The 11682-nt window shown below is 57.2% G+C and overlaps 3 protein-coding genes across 3 annotated transcripts; 2 read left to right on the top strand and 1 right to left on the bottom strand.

Moving 5' to 3' along the window:
• Positions 1–4309: 4309 nt before the first annotated feature.
• Positions 4310–5594, top strand: SPBR_01755 (alpha 1,6-mannosyltransferase; the record flags this gene model as incomplete). The annotated part of the gene is made up of 2 exons (XM_040760065.1): positions 4310–5456; positions 5545–5594. 2 exons carry the CDS (start codon positions 4310–4312, stop codon positions 5592–5594), a joined length of 1197 nt encoding a protein of 398 aa, XP_040619621.1.
• Positions 5595–7128: 1534 nt separating this feature from the next.
• SPBR_01392 (uncharacterized protein) lies at positions 7129–9441 on the top strand (the record flags this gene model as incomplete). Its single annotated transcript, XM_040759703.1, has 2 exons — positions 7129–7186; positions 7382–9441. 2 exons carry the CDS (start codon positions 7129–7131, stop codon positions 9439–9441), a joined length of 2118 nt encoding a protein of 705 aa, XP_040619620.1.
• Positions 9442–9664: 223 nt separating this feature from the next.
• SPBR_01631 (uncharacterized protein) lies at positions 9665–11231 on the bottom strand (the record flags this gene model as incomplete). Its single annotated transcript, XM_040759941.1, has 2 exons — positions 9665–11034; positions 11102–11231. 2 exons carry the CDS (start codon positions 11229–11231, stop codon positions 9665–9667), a joined length of 1500 nt encoding a protein of 499 aa, XP_040619619.1.
• Positions 11232–11682: the final 451 nt, after the last annotated feature.

Raw genomic sequence — 11682 nt, 5'->3', positions numbered from 1 at the left:
GTGCAAGGGCGAGACAAGCCGATCTCAAGAGACAACTGGAGAAGAGCAGAACACAGGACGATCCAACTACCGCTCGATCTCCCTTGGCGGGCGATCCCATATCGACGTCCAGAAGCCCAGGCCCTAAGCCCAGGACCTAAGCCAAGGCCCCAAGCACCAAGTCCGAGTCGCTGTTGACTAGATCCTTGGGGTTGACGTTCTCGGCCTCGCAACGTCTCTGGTTGCTGACACCAGCACAGGCACACGCACACAAGCACAGATGGGGTCAACAACGCATCAGTAGCGTCGGCCGGCACGAGAGTTCCCAACCCCCCTTTGTGCCTGTAAATACCCTGACATATGTATACTCGGCTCAGCTTCCGGCCGATCTAGTCTGCCACAACAATGGTCGCTTGGGAAGAGATGCAGATACGAACCCTTCTTACGAACGGTGTACTGTTGTACTGCTTGGCTCTCACGACATACGCCAGACTATCCTCGTCCTGGACAATACGCAGTATTTGAGGTTGTTCAAGGTAGGCTGTCTGCCTTGATTTTTGTTGCCCCTTACTTCACGGTGGTTACTATTGTTGTTGCTTCATAAGCACGTACGGCACCTGCCACACCAGGAACACACACAGATCGCGGCCGAGGGACCTTCCGGCCGCCTAGGTCGCCCATTTCGGCAAGTCACTGTTTTTGGCCCTCTGTGTGCAACGAAGATACTGAGACTTTTTGCACTGTTTCCACTGTTTCCACTGTTTCTACGACACTTCCATGGCCCCCAACGCAATGTCGTCATAGTTTCATACCTGCTGGTTTCAGCTTTGCAAGGCCGGGGGCCTGACAAGGGAGAGAGATTGGGAGGACATGGGTTGCAGATTTGGATAGATTTGAGAGGTGCTCCACGACTGTCGATCGCTGCCGCTATGTTGCGCTGGAAGACTGTTAGACGTTCCAGTATCTCTGAAACAGCAAGTGCTCAGAGGCCAGTCCGGCGTTGTGTGGTTTGGTTGGGTCGCATCCGAGTTTGCAACCACAGCTCGCACAGCATCCAAACGAGCCAGGCGGACTGCCAGTCAAGCGTATTTTGTACCCCATAATATCCTCTTCCGTACTCCGTGGCGCGCCGACCACCCAATTTTGACGGGCATGGGAAACCAGCTCTTGCGCCGGTGAGACCTGAGATGGGCTAAATAGTATTTAGATCGCCGCCAAGGAGTAGTTTGAACAGCGTGAGCGACTGAAAAAAAGGCTGTGCGAGTAAGGAACCTCGGTCAACTTTGCAAGGGAGCAACGGTTGCTTGGACCGTGTAGAGCATACATATGGAACAAAAGCAGCCTCTTTTGACCGGTCGTTGGACGTGCGACAACGTCTGCACACAAGGACGATATCTGAGCAGCGGTGTTGCTGATAAAAAAATGATGTGGAGGTTACAACTAGAGTGAGCAATTATATGCAGGGGACGAAGCCTGTCAGATGGAGCGAAGAGTGACCGGCAATGGCATCAAAGTAAAATAGCGATTGACTGTCAGTCATCCTCCTTCCTTGACGGCCAACCGCATGCCCTAACTGACATGCATGTCCTTCTCCATTTTGCAACTTTCTGGGATTGTTTGATCGCCCACGTTGCAAGGCTTACTTGAAGGCATGGGAAAGTAGCATCAACAGTGAAAAATCAAGGAACGAGAACCGGCTTTGGGGATGAGAGGACAAAAGTGATCAATCTTGCAGCAAAACAGTAACCAAAGAAAGTCGACAGAAGTAAGTACGACGCAAATGATCGATTGTACTCCGTACGTCGTCACCTCGTCAAAAGCTCCGACTCAATCTGTCAAGTCAATGTCTATTTTACCGGCAACTACCCTCGCCACGCTCTGTGGTCGCCGTCGTCTGGCTTGGGCAATATTCTCCTCCTTGTTCCAGAGGATTTTTATTAATTGTTTGGACTTGTCGCTTCCTTTCACACTGTATCGCACATCTTGGCGCACTCTGGCAATTCATATACCGCAATACAAAGTACTCTCACCATGCCCCATTTCTCCTTTTTCCCCTTTTGCCTGCCTCAGTAGCCACCATCCCTGTATTTTCAAGGTTTGCAAGTCGGCCCGGGACAGAAACGCCTCGTTTCGGGGAATTGGACGTCGTAAAGTCCCAGCCTCGGCGTTGGTACATATTTTCATCATGCAGGACAGAAAAAAGGCAGCACAACAACGCCACATTTCGGAGTAAATAAGCTCAAGCGCGTGAGAAGGAAGATGCGGTTGGCTGTGAGGCTGTCTCCTGTCTGGCGGCACAAAGTCGCTTAAGGTGCGATTCCAAAAATAAGCATGAGATGGACCCAGGCAAGGAAAACAATGGAAGAAGCTCACAAACGCTCAGGATAGTCAGAGCTCTGTTCTGGAAGGCGATCATGCGACCCGAGAAGGAGCATCCAGCGACGGCACTTTCAAGCAGCGTGACTATGTGTCTCGAGTTTTGTTTGGCCCCATGTCCTTCTTCCTGAACTAATCCTCCAGTGTCTCCTTTGGACATCGTCGTGTCTCCGTGTCTCCTCTGTCGGTTTGCTCATTGCACTCCGTGTCCTTGTGCTCCCTAATGTGCTTCTCCCCCCCCCCCCCCTCTCCATCTCCAAATTTAGATTGTTTCCCGATTGTCCCTTTCTATTCGTATATTTTATATCCTTCCTCGCGTTTAGCCCTCACACGGCCCCCTCATTCTTTTGAACAGCCGATTTTTCCTGTTGCTGGTTTTTTTTTTTTCATCAGAAATTAATATACTGCAAACGTACCGGCCGATGTGTGGCCCTTGCAAGACAACGCTGTCACTTGCGCCCTGTTTCTCCATAAGACGACATCGAAAAAACGGCCAGCCAAAATAAAGCCCGGCAACGGAGAGCAGAAATCGTCGAGGGCTACGCGGAAAGAATCAAACGAAAAGACGAAGACGACGAAGAACCGATCAAACGATAGACCTCGCCAAAATCCAGGCACAAACAAGAGACATCCGCTGATCCACAATCCAGTTGAGCATGTAAGGGTCGTCCCTTGTCTGTATTTCTGTCTGTATTTCTCGCCTGTCTTGCATCGGAAGACACCCGTCATCGTGACACTATCGTGCCCCCGTCCCCCCTCCACCATCTGTCACCACAGACGCCACCAGAAAACGAGAGACATTCAGAGCATGGCAATGGACGCCTTCTACGCAATACTGCTGCACAAGACATACAAACAGACAAGCCCACAATAGACGACGAACCGCAAAGCACACAAACCAACCCTAACAGCGATACGGCGCTTTGTAGCCTGCTATCGCCCCTTCTTTAGCCTCCCTCTTTCAACATCGGCCGTCCGATTCGTAGCAAACGCAGTGTCTAGGTATACATTCGTACACTCGCTGTTGTTTCCATCCGAGACTCGCATTCCGCCTGTCAAAATCCTTGGCCTAACGAGTAAATTACCTGCCCTGACGTCGTTGCGCCATTCTTCGCGGTCGCCGGCCCACTGTGGGCTGCTGCTCCACTAATTATCACTGCGCCCACCACCACGCACTGGCTCAATTCCAAGCTTCTGTTTACGAGCTCCAGCGCCTCTTAGCTCGTAAACGCTTCGTTCCTAGCCCTGAAGCTGCCACTCGTACCTGCAAGTTGCCACAGCAAAGTCCGTCGCCGTACCTTACAGTACGTTCCAGGCCTTTCAGTCCGCTGATTGCGCGTCTCGCCTACAGCAATAAGATACCTGTTCTCACCCCCTGCCGGCGCTTTTTTGGTCCAAACAACCTCCACATGCCGGACGCCTAAGACGCCCCAAGCTAAACACCCTTTGAATCAAGGAAAAAAGAAAACCAACGCGGCACTCCGTATTCACACCACGCATCCACTTGCATATGTACTTTCTGTATCTCTTTTATCTTGCATACAATACGACACGGGGCCACCTCTGCTGCCCTCGTCCTCGTCCTTTGTCCTCCTTCTCTCTCCCAGTCATATCGTCATTGCTGCGTCTCTTTTCAACTCTTTAACTCGTTTCCGTCGTCTTCCCCTTTACGTCTTACCATCTGACATCGACTGTCTTTTGCCTGCTTCCAAGCTCTCGCAGCAGCTCTATTCCCCCTTTCCTTCCTCATCCTTGCATCGTATCGTCCTGGCCTCCTTTTCCTCGACCTCCCAGATGACCTCCCTCGATCCGAACTCGACTCCTTAGGAAACCACTCGCTCGTCTGAGCTGCGACAGGCGCGACCTGTCTCTTTCGAACTCGTACACTCCCGACCAAGGACCAAGCCACTGTCGGCCGTTCCACGAGCTCCGGTCGTCCTCGCAACCCGTCGCCATGCTCACCTTCAAGCGGGCCCTCATTGCGGCCGCGTTCTTCCTCACCGTCTTTTACATCACCACCCGCTCACACACAACCCCGGGCGCCGTATTATTACAAGACCAGAAAGACGCTGCAGCCGCCGCAGCTTCGTCCACCGCAGCTGCTGCCTCGCAAAACGGCCCGTCAATAGCATCACAAGGCGGCAGCGCGTCGTCTTCTTCCTCGGGCGTGGGCGCTGGCGCTGGCGCTGGCGCTGGCGCTGGCGCCGACACCCACCAGCTCGGCCATGTTGGCGACCAAAAGACGCTGCACATCCCCGACCTCGCCAAATTGACCCTCTACGACAAGCTGGCGTACCAGTACCCCTACGACGTCAACAAGAAGTTCCCCGCCTACATCTGGCAGACGTGGAAGTACACGCCGGCCAACGGCGAGTTCACCTTCCGCGAGCAGGAAGCCACGTGGACGGAGCAGCACCCGGGCTTCATCCACGAGGTCATTACCGATGCCGTGGCCGTCAAGCTGCTGCGCTTGCTGTATGCCGCGGTCCCCGAGGTCCTCGAGGCCTACGACGCGCTGCCGCTGCCCGTCCTCAAGGCCGACTTCTTCCGCTACCTGATCCTGCTCGCCCGCGGCGGCATCTACTCGGACATTGACACCTACGCCATACGCAGCGCCCTCGAGTGGATCCCCGAGAGCGTGCCCCGCGAGGCCATCGGCCTCGTCATTGGCATCGAGGCCGACCCCGACCGGCCCGACTGGCGCGACTGGTACAGCCGCCGCATCCAGTTCTGCCAGTGGACCATCCAGGCCAAGCCGGGCCACCCCGTCCTGCGCCAGATTGTCACGCACATCACCAACGAGACCCTGCGCCTGAAGCGCGCCGGCGACACGTCGGCCTTCCTCGGCAACAACGTGGTCGAGTTCTCGGGCCCCGCCGTGTGGACCGACGTCGTCTTTGGCTACTTCAACGACGACCGCTTCTTTGACATGGCCGACTCCAAGGGCCCCATCGACTGGCGCAACTTTACCGGCATGGACGCCCCAAAGCGCGTCGGCGACGTCATTGTGCTGCCCATTACGTCCTTTTCGCCGGGCGTCGAGCAGATGGGCGCCAAGGACTACGACGATCCCATGGCCTTTGTCAAGCACGACTTTGAGGGTATGTTTTTGCGTGTGTTTTGCGTATGGTTTTGTTTTTAGGCTGTCTTTGTTTCGTGTGTTGAAACACCCATGCTAACAAAAGCCAGGTACATGGAAACCCGAGAGCGAGCGTCACATTGGCGAGCAGCAGGAGTAAGCCGGTTGCCCGCGACCGTCATTGCGTGTCCATCACCATCGACCCTTTTGCAACGCTCGCGTGTCGTGGTTCGACTCAAACCCATGTTTTGTCCTTCTCTCTTCCTTTCATGCATTAGCAACGGCGTTCACGGTCGACTAGCATTTTTTGGTCTGTTTCGGCTTGTCTCGACGTCCCGACATATCACGTCGTATTTCGACTAACAGGAATCATGTCCGACATGTTTCGGCTTCAAATGACTTCAATGTTGTCACTCGTCTCGTTTTGGCACTGTTGCAATTTCGAAATCGGAATATGGATCAGAAATCAGTGTGCCCTCTCAGAATCAGGGGCGCCACGGCCTGATTTGTCTGCGACGGCATACGCAACGAAGACAAGCAACCGAAGGGGACGCATATAACAATAGTGTTTTATAATAGACGGGTATATTTTTCGTGTTCTCCAAGGTCAAGGACGAGACGACGGCCACGGACCGTCGTCTCTCCACAATCGCGGAGGCTTTCCGGGTGGGAGCTCTCGCTTTGGCATTTCAGTCCAGTACTTCCGTGGGCATCTGGAGATTGTTTGGGTCTTGTGCCCTTTGCTCTTTCTTCTTTTCTGTTCTTTTGTCTCACTCTTCCCTTTGTGTCATTGAATGGGCGTTTTGATCTATAGAGTGTACTTCGTACGGGTCAAGGGAACGGTCAGCGAGCAGCAAGAGATATGTCGTAAGTCTCGCCCTTTGTGTATTTTACTTTGCTCGTCCAAAACTCGGCAATTTGCAATGAAAAAGCAGGTCTGCACAGTATATCCATTTATATCTTCCGAGTGCAGATTGACGTTCGATATCTAGACTCTTGACAAACGGTGCAAATTGGGGGAGTCAGAAGGTGAAAGTGCACTGTCCCGTGACACAGGGAGCTACGTCACCGCGGGAGAGCAGTACAGCATAGGTAGTGCACCTCTGCACCTTCCAAAAGAGAGACACACCAACCACGCTTAGGGTGGGATTCCTTCCCCGCATTTTCGGTCCATTCTGGAGGGGGTCGCCTCTCTAAATTGCGGAGAGCAACAGAGCAAGCGTCTCGTTCGCATTGCATTCCATGTTGACCTCGCTGTCGCAGAGAAAAGAGGGGACGTAATACCACATGCTTTTGGTTTGCCGCCGATGACAGGGAACAGCCAACAACCGCGCCCGGTTTGGGGTAAAACTCGGCCAGCGACCGCGATCTCTCGGCTGTTCAGAACAAATAAGGAAGGCGCAGCTGTACGGGCAAGACACGCCAAAAATAAGAAAATAAAATAAAATAAAAACAGGAAAGAGCGACGTGCATTGTCAAGCTCATGGAACGAAGGGGGAAGGAGCTCTCTTTTCTCGTGATCTAGATGCCGTTCCCGAACCGACAGAAACGAAGCGCACGAGATTCGGTCGACCCATCCGCTCTATTCTACATGTTTTGTCCCCTCTCCTCTTCCGCATCTCTTCTTAGTTGCCGTTGCCTTCTTTCGCTCTTTCACTGTTCCTCATCGCCGCATTCCGACGTGACCGCCCACAATGCAACCTCCTCGAGGCGTGCTGACGACCAGTCCGGCAGCGCTCAGCCGGCGCACAAGTGCGTCTCGTACTCGGACGGCACCGTTTTTCTTGTTTTCCTCGTCTTCCTTCTGCTCCTCGTCTGCTCCAAAAGGGTCTTCCACCCTCCCGTCGCCGGCACGAACATCCGGCCAACTGGCCCAGCAGAGAGCGCTCCGGGCTCGCCCTTGGCTCCTTCCTCGGCTGTATTCGTCTGCACCTTCCGCCTCACCAGCAACCGGCCCTTCCTCCTCAAGTGACGCCGCACCCCTTTCCATCAGCATCGGACCCACCGACTCGCCACGGCTGCTCTCCCACACCATCCCTGAGCAGTTTGCCGAGATCGTCGCCCGCTACCCCGACCAGCCCGCCGTCATCGCCCGTGCACCCCTCGTCGCTGCGGGCGTCACGGACATTGCACCGGCCCGCGAGACCGTGTACACCTTCTCGGAGCTCGACCGCGTCTCGGACCATCTGGCCCACGGGCTGGCCTCGTCTGCCAAGGTCAAAAAGGGCGATCGAGTTGCCGTCAGCCTCGGCAATGGGCCCGAGTTCGCCGCCCTCACGTATGCGCTGTTCAAGCTGGGCGCCGTGCTGGTGCCGCTGAACCCGGCCTTTACGGCCAAGCAGGTCGCGTCGGCGTTGTGCCACTTGGGCGTGGAGGTGCTGATCATGGGCGCCGTGACCGACCTGCCGTACAAGCCAGGCCGCGGACGGAGCAACCTGGGCTTGCTGTCCGCGCTCGTCGGCGGCGAAGATGCCCTGGCCGCGCAACGGGCGGGCGCCATCCAGTCGCCCGAGGTGCCCACGCTGCGGACGGTCGTCGTCGTCGACAACACGGCCGACCATCCGGCCGTGGCCGGTGCAGGCGATTTTGCAAGGCCCGAGGAGCGGCTGGCGGCTCTGACGCCCTTCGCGGCCATCACGGACGGCGTGGACATTCTGCGGGCCGACCAGGTCGCGGCGCTGCAGAAGAAGCCGGTCGTGCCCGACGCGCGCCTCCAGGCATCCGACACGATCAACATCCAGTTCACGTCCGGGACGACGTCCCAGCCCAAGGCGGCCCAGCTGTCGCACACCGCCATCCTCAACAACGGCTATTTCATTGGGCAGCGCATGGAGCTGACCGCCGACGACCGGATTGTGTGTCCGCCGCCGCTGTTCCACTGCTTCGGCAGCGTGCTCGGCTACATGGCCACGGCCACGTCGGGCGCCGCCATCCTCTTCCCCTCCCCCGCCTTTGACCCCGCCGCGTCCCTGCAGATGGCGGCCGACCACCGCGCCACCGGCCTCTACGGCGTGGCCACCATGTTCGTGGCCATGCTGGAGCTGCTCGAGCTCGAGCACGAGCACGAGCACGAGCACGAGCACGAGCACGGCCACGGCGCACCCGACGCAGCCGCCCGCAAGCCCGTGCTGTCGCGCGCGCGCGCCGCCGCGCTGCCCACGCACCTCCGCACGGGCATTGCCGCCGGCTCGTCCGTGCCCGAGGCGCTCATGCGGCGCCTCTTTGCCACGCTGGGGCTCAACGACCTCGTCATTTGCTACGGCATGACCGAGACCGCGCCCGTCAGCTGCATGACGACGCGGCACGATCCCTTGGCGATGCGCACCAGCACCGTCGGCCGCGTCATGCCGCACACGACTGTCAAGATTGTCGACCCAGAGGACTGGACGCGCATCGTGCCCCGCGGCCAGCCGGGCGAGCTCGCCACCAGCGGCTACCTGGTCATGGCCGGCTACTACGGCGACGCCGAAAAGACCAGCGAGGTTCTGACCGTGGACCCCGTGACGGGCGAGCGCTGGATGCACTCGGGCGACGAGGCGTGCATGGACGCGGATGGCTACGTCTCCGTGACGGGCCGCATCAAGGACCTCATCATCCGCGGCGGCGAAAACATCCACCCCCTCGAGATTGAAAACTGCCTGTTCCAGCACCCGCTCGTGGCCGAGGTGTCCGTCGTCGGTGTCCCCGACCCGCGCCACGGGGAGTCGGTGGGCGCCTTTGTCGTGCCGCACGGTGCTGTGCGCGTGGCTGGTGGATACATTGTCGAGAGCGAGCCGTCTGTCATCCAGCGCGCCGATGCCGACGACTCGGATCCAAGCGAGACGCTGTCGCCCGACTTGATCCGCGCCTGGGTGCGTGACCGCCTCTCCCCGCATCTGTCACCGAAGCACGTCTTCTGGACCACCAGCTTCCCAAAGACGGCGAGCGGCAAAATCCAAAAGTTCAAGCTGCGTGACGTGGCCAAGGAACTGCTGGCGGCCGGGGCGGACGGCAGTGACAAAACGTAGCGAGGTGAGATGCCCTGCCTATATGATGTGCATAACCATATTGCGACTTTTTGGGTAATCTTTGACCATATTTTGGTTTCTTATATGCTACTTGCTTTGCGTTTTATTCTTCTCTATACATACATGTATCTTTATGCTGTCCTGGGCCACGACAAGATGTGCATACTTTTTTGGATAGTACGAATTACGTTTTCATGTCGAAACGACACGTCCTTCCGTCCCCCTACTTGGCTCCTCTTGTCCATCCGACTCCCTCACAGACAGTCCCGTTGGACGACCAGCGCACATTCGGCAGCACCTGGGCCGTCACCCACCGTGCCGTCGACGCATGGAGACTGCCCTGGCCAAACGGTACCGTCATGTCGTCGGCAGCACCCTCGTCTTTTGTCTCGCCCTTCTCGCCCTCATGCAATGTCAGCTGCTCAACGGCCTCCTGCAGGCCGGCCACTGGACCGTGTTCTTCTTTCTCCACATCGCCCTCGTCCTCGTCCTTGGGTGTGTCCTCTTTGTGTCCCCCTTCGCCTCTCCAGTACGAGGTCTGGCCTGCAGCCAGTGCCTGGAACACGACCAGCTGGTCTTGCAGGTATGAATCGCCACACCCGCCGTGGGCCACCTCGTCCGCCAAGTCGAGCACGACCCGTCGCGCGATGCGGCCACAGAGCATGCCAAAGCCGCTTGCAGCCGATTCTTCAGCCTCTCCTCGCTCCGGTGCACTCGTGCGACTCTTGTTGCCCTTGCCGCCCTTCTTCCCCTTGCTCTTGACGGTACCGGCCCCAGTGCGCTTGATCGTCTCCGTCCCGAGGTAGTCGCGTCCCCAGAACCGGACGCCGTCCACGCCCCCCTCTGCGGTCCGCGCCACCAGCAGGACATACACCCGCGAGTCGTGCCCGCTCGCCTCCATCCTCGCAAACTGCAGGTCCACCATCGCCCCATCCGAGACAGGTGACAGGAGAGCACACTTGGCCACATCCTGGGCCAAAGCATCAGCCAGCGGGTCCAGCAGGTCGGCGGGGGCCAGCACCGTCGCGTCGATTGATGCAATGACAGTCACACTGTCGTTCTTGTTAACAAGTAAGGACGGCACTTTGGGAACCAGCGTCGCACCTGTCGGTGGGTGGACGGCCAGACGGACAAGGCCGGCCGCTGCATGGGCCGGTCCTGTGCCCCATCCAGCCTGGACCAGGTCTCGTTCGACACGCACGCCAAACCAGCGCTCGAGCGTCGGAAAGAGCACCTGGTCGAGGTAGTCGTATGTCGGCGCAAACGACACGTGCGTGCCGCCGTAGAGGTCGATGCTCACGGGCGCGGGCGCGGGCGCGGTCGTCTCGACCGCCGCCGCCCCAGCCGCTGACGGCGGCGTCCAGGGGCGGGCAAACAGCAGATACGGCAGAACGGCCTGCAGCATCAGACTCGTGCTGGCCGCTGCGGTCGCGGCACGGAGCTCAATTGGGTTGCCGGGAGACGTGTTGTGTGGCAGCAAGACGTGTTTGGGTTTGAATGTGAAAGTGCGGCTACCCTTCTCGACGCCGCTGACTGTTGCGTGCGTGGCTGCGGCGAGCCAGTCGATGGCGGTGACATGCTGTGCTTTGAGTCCTGGGGCGGTGTTAGAAATGACGCACGAGAAGGAGACACTTGGGACAAAGGTGGACGGGGAGCATACCGCCTCCAAATCGCCGGTTGCCGCGGACATTAATCACACGGATAGGCTGACCAGTCAAGGACGCGAGAGCTGTCGCGATGCGGACGAGCTGACCACCGCCCTCGCCGGTGCGGCCGTCCAGTTCGAGCATTTGTCCGATGTAACGGCGTATGGCGTCCCTATATGTGTTCTAGTGATGAAGATGTACGTTTGAGATTTGACAAGTGTTTTTCACTGTTGATTTATTTTGCTTGTGCAAAAATGGAAGTAAACAAAATCACGGGGAAAAAATGTAAAAGTAAAACATAGGTTAAGTAGGGATGGCCAAAAAAAAGGTGAAAATAAATACAAATAGTATACCGTCACCCCAAGTCTTAAAAAAATAGCAGCGCAAGGAGAGCAGATATTATATCTTGAATAAGTCGTAGAAAGTTGTGATCAACAATGTGGTGATGTTCTATTTTCCATAAAGTAGCGGGCCGCCTAACGAGGCCCCCTAAAAGGGCTAAGCAGCCGCCCATCCCCAGCACTTGTGCTACGCCCAGGTGCCTCCCAGCGTGCCCCGTTGGGCCGGTTTTAGCGCCAGGTACGAACCGCATGCA

The sequence above is a fragment of the Sporothrix brasiliensis genome (assembly GCF_000820605.1).
Source record: "Sporothrix brasiliensis 5110 chromosome Unknown Cont18, whole genome shotgun sequence".
In the NCBI taxonomy this organism is placed as follows: domain Eukaryota; kingdom Fungi; phylum Ascomycota; class Sordariomycetes; order Ophiostomatales; family Ophiostomataceae; genus Sporothrix; species Sporothrix brasiliensis.
This window is presented reverse-complemented; position numbering and strand designations above follow the sequence as displayed.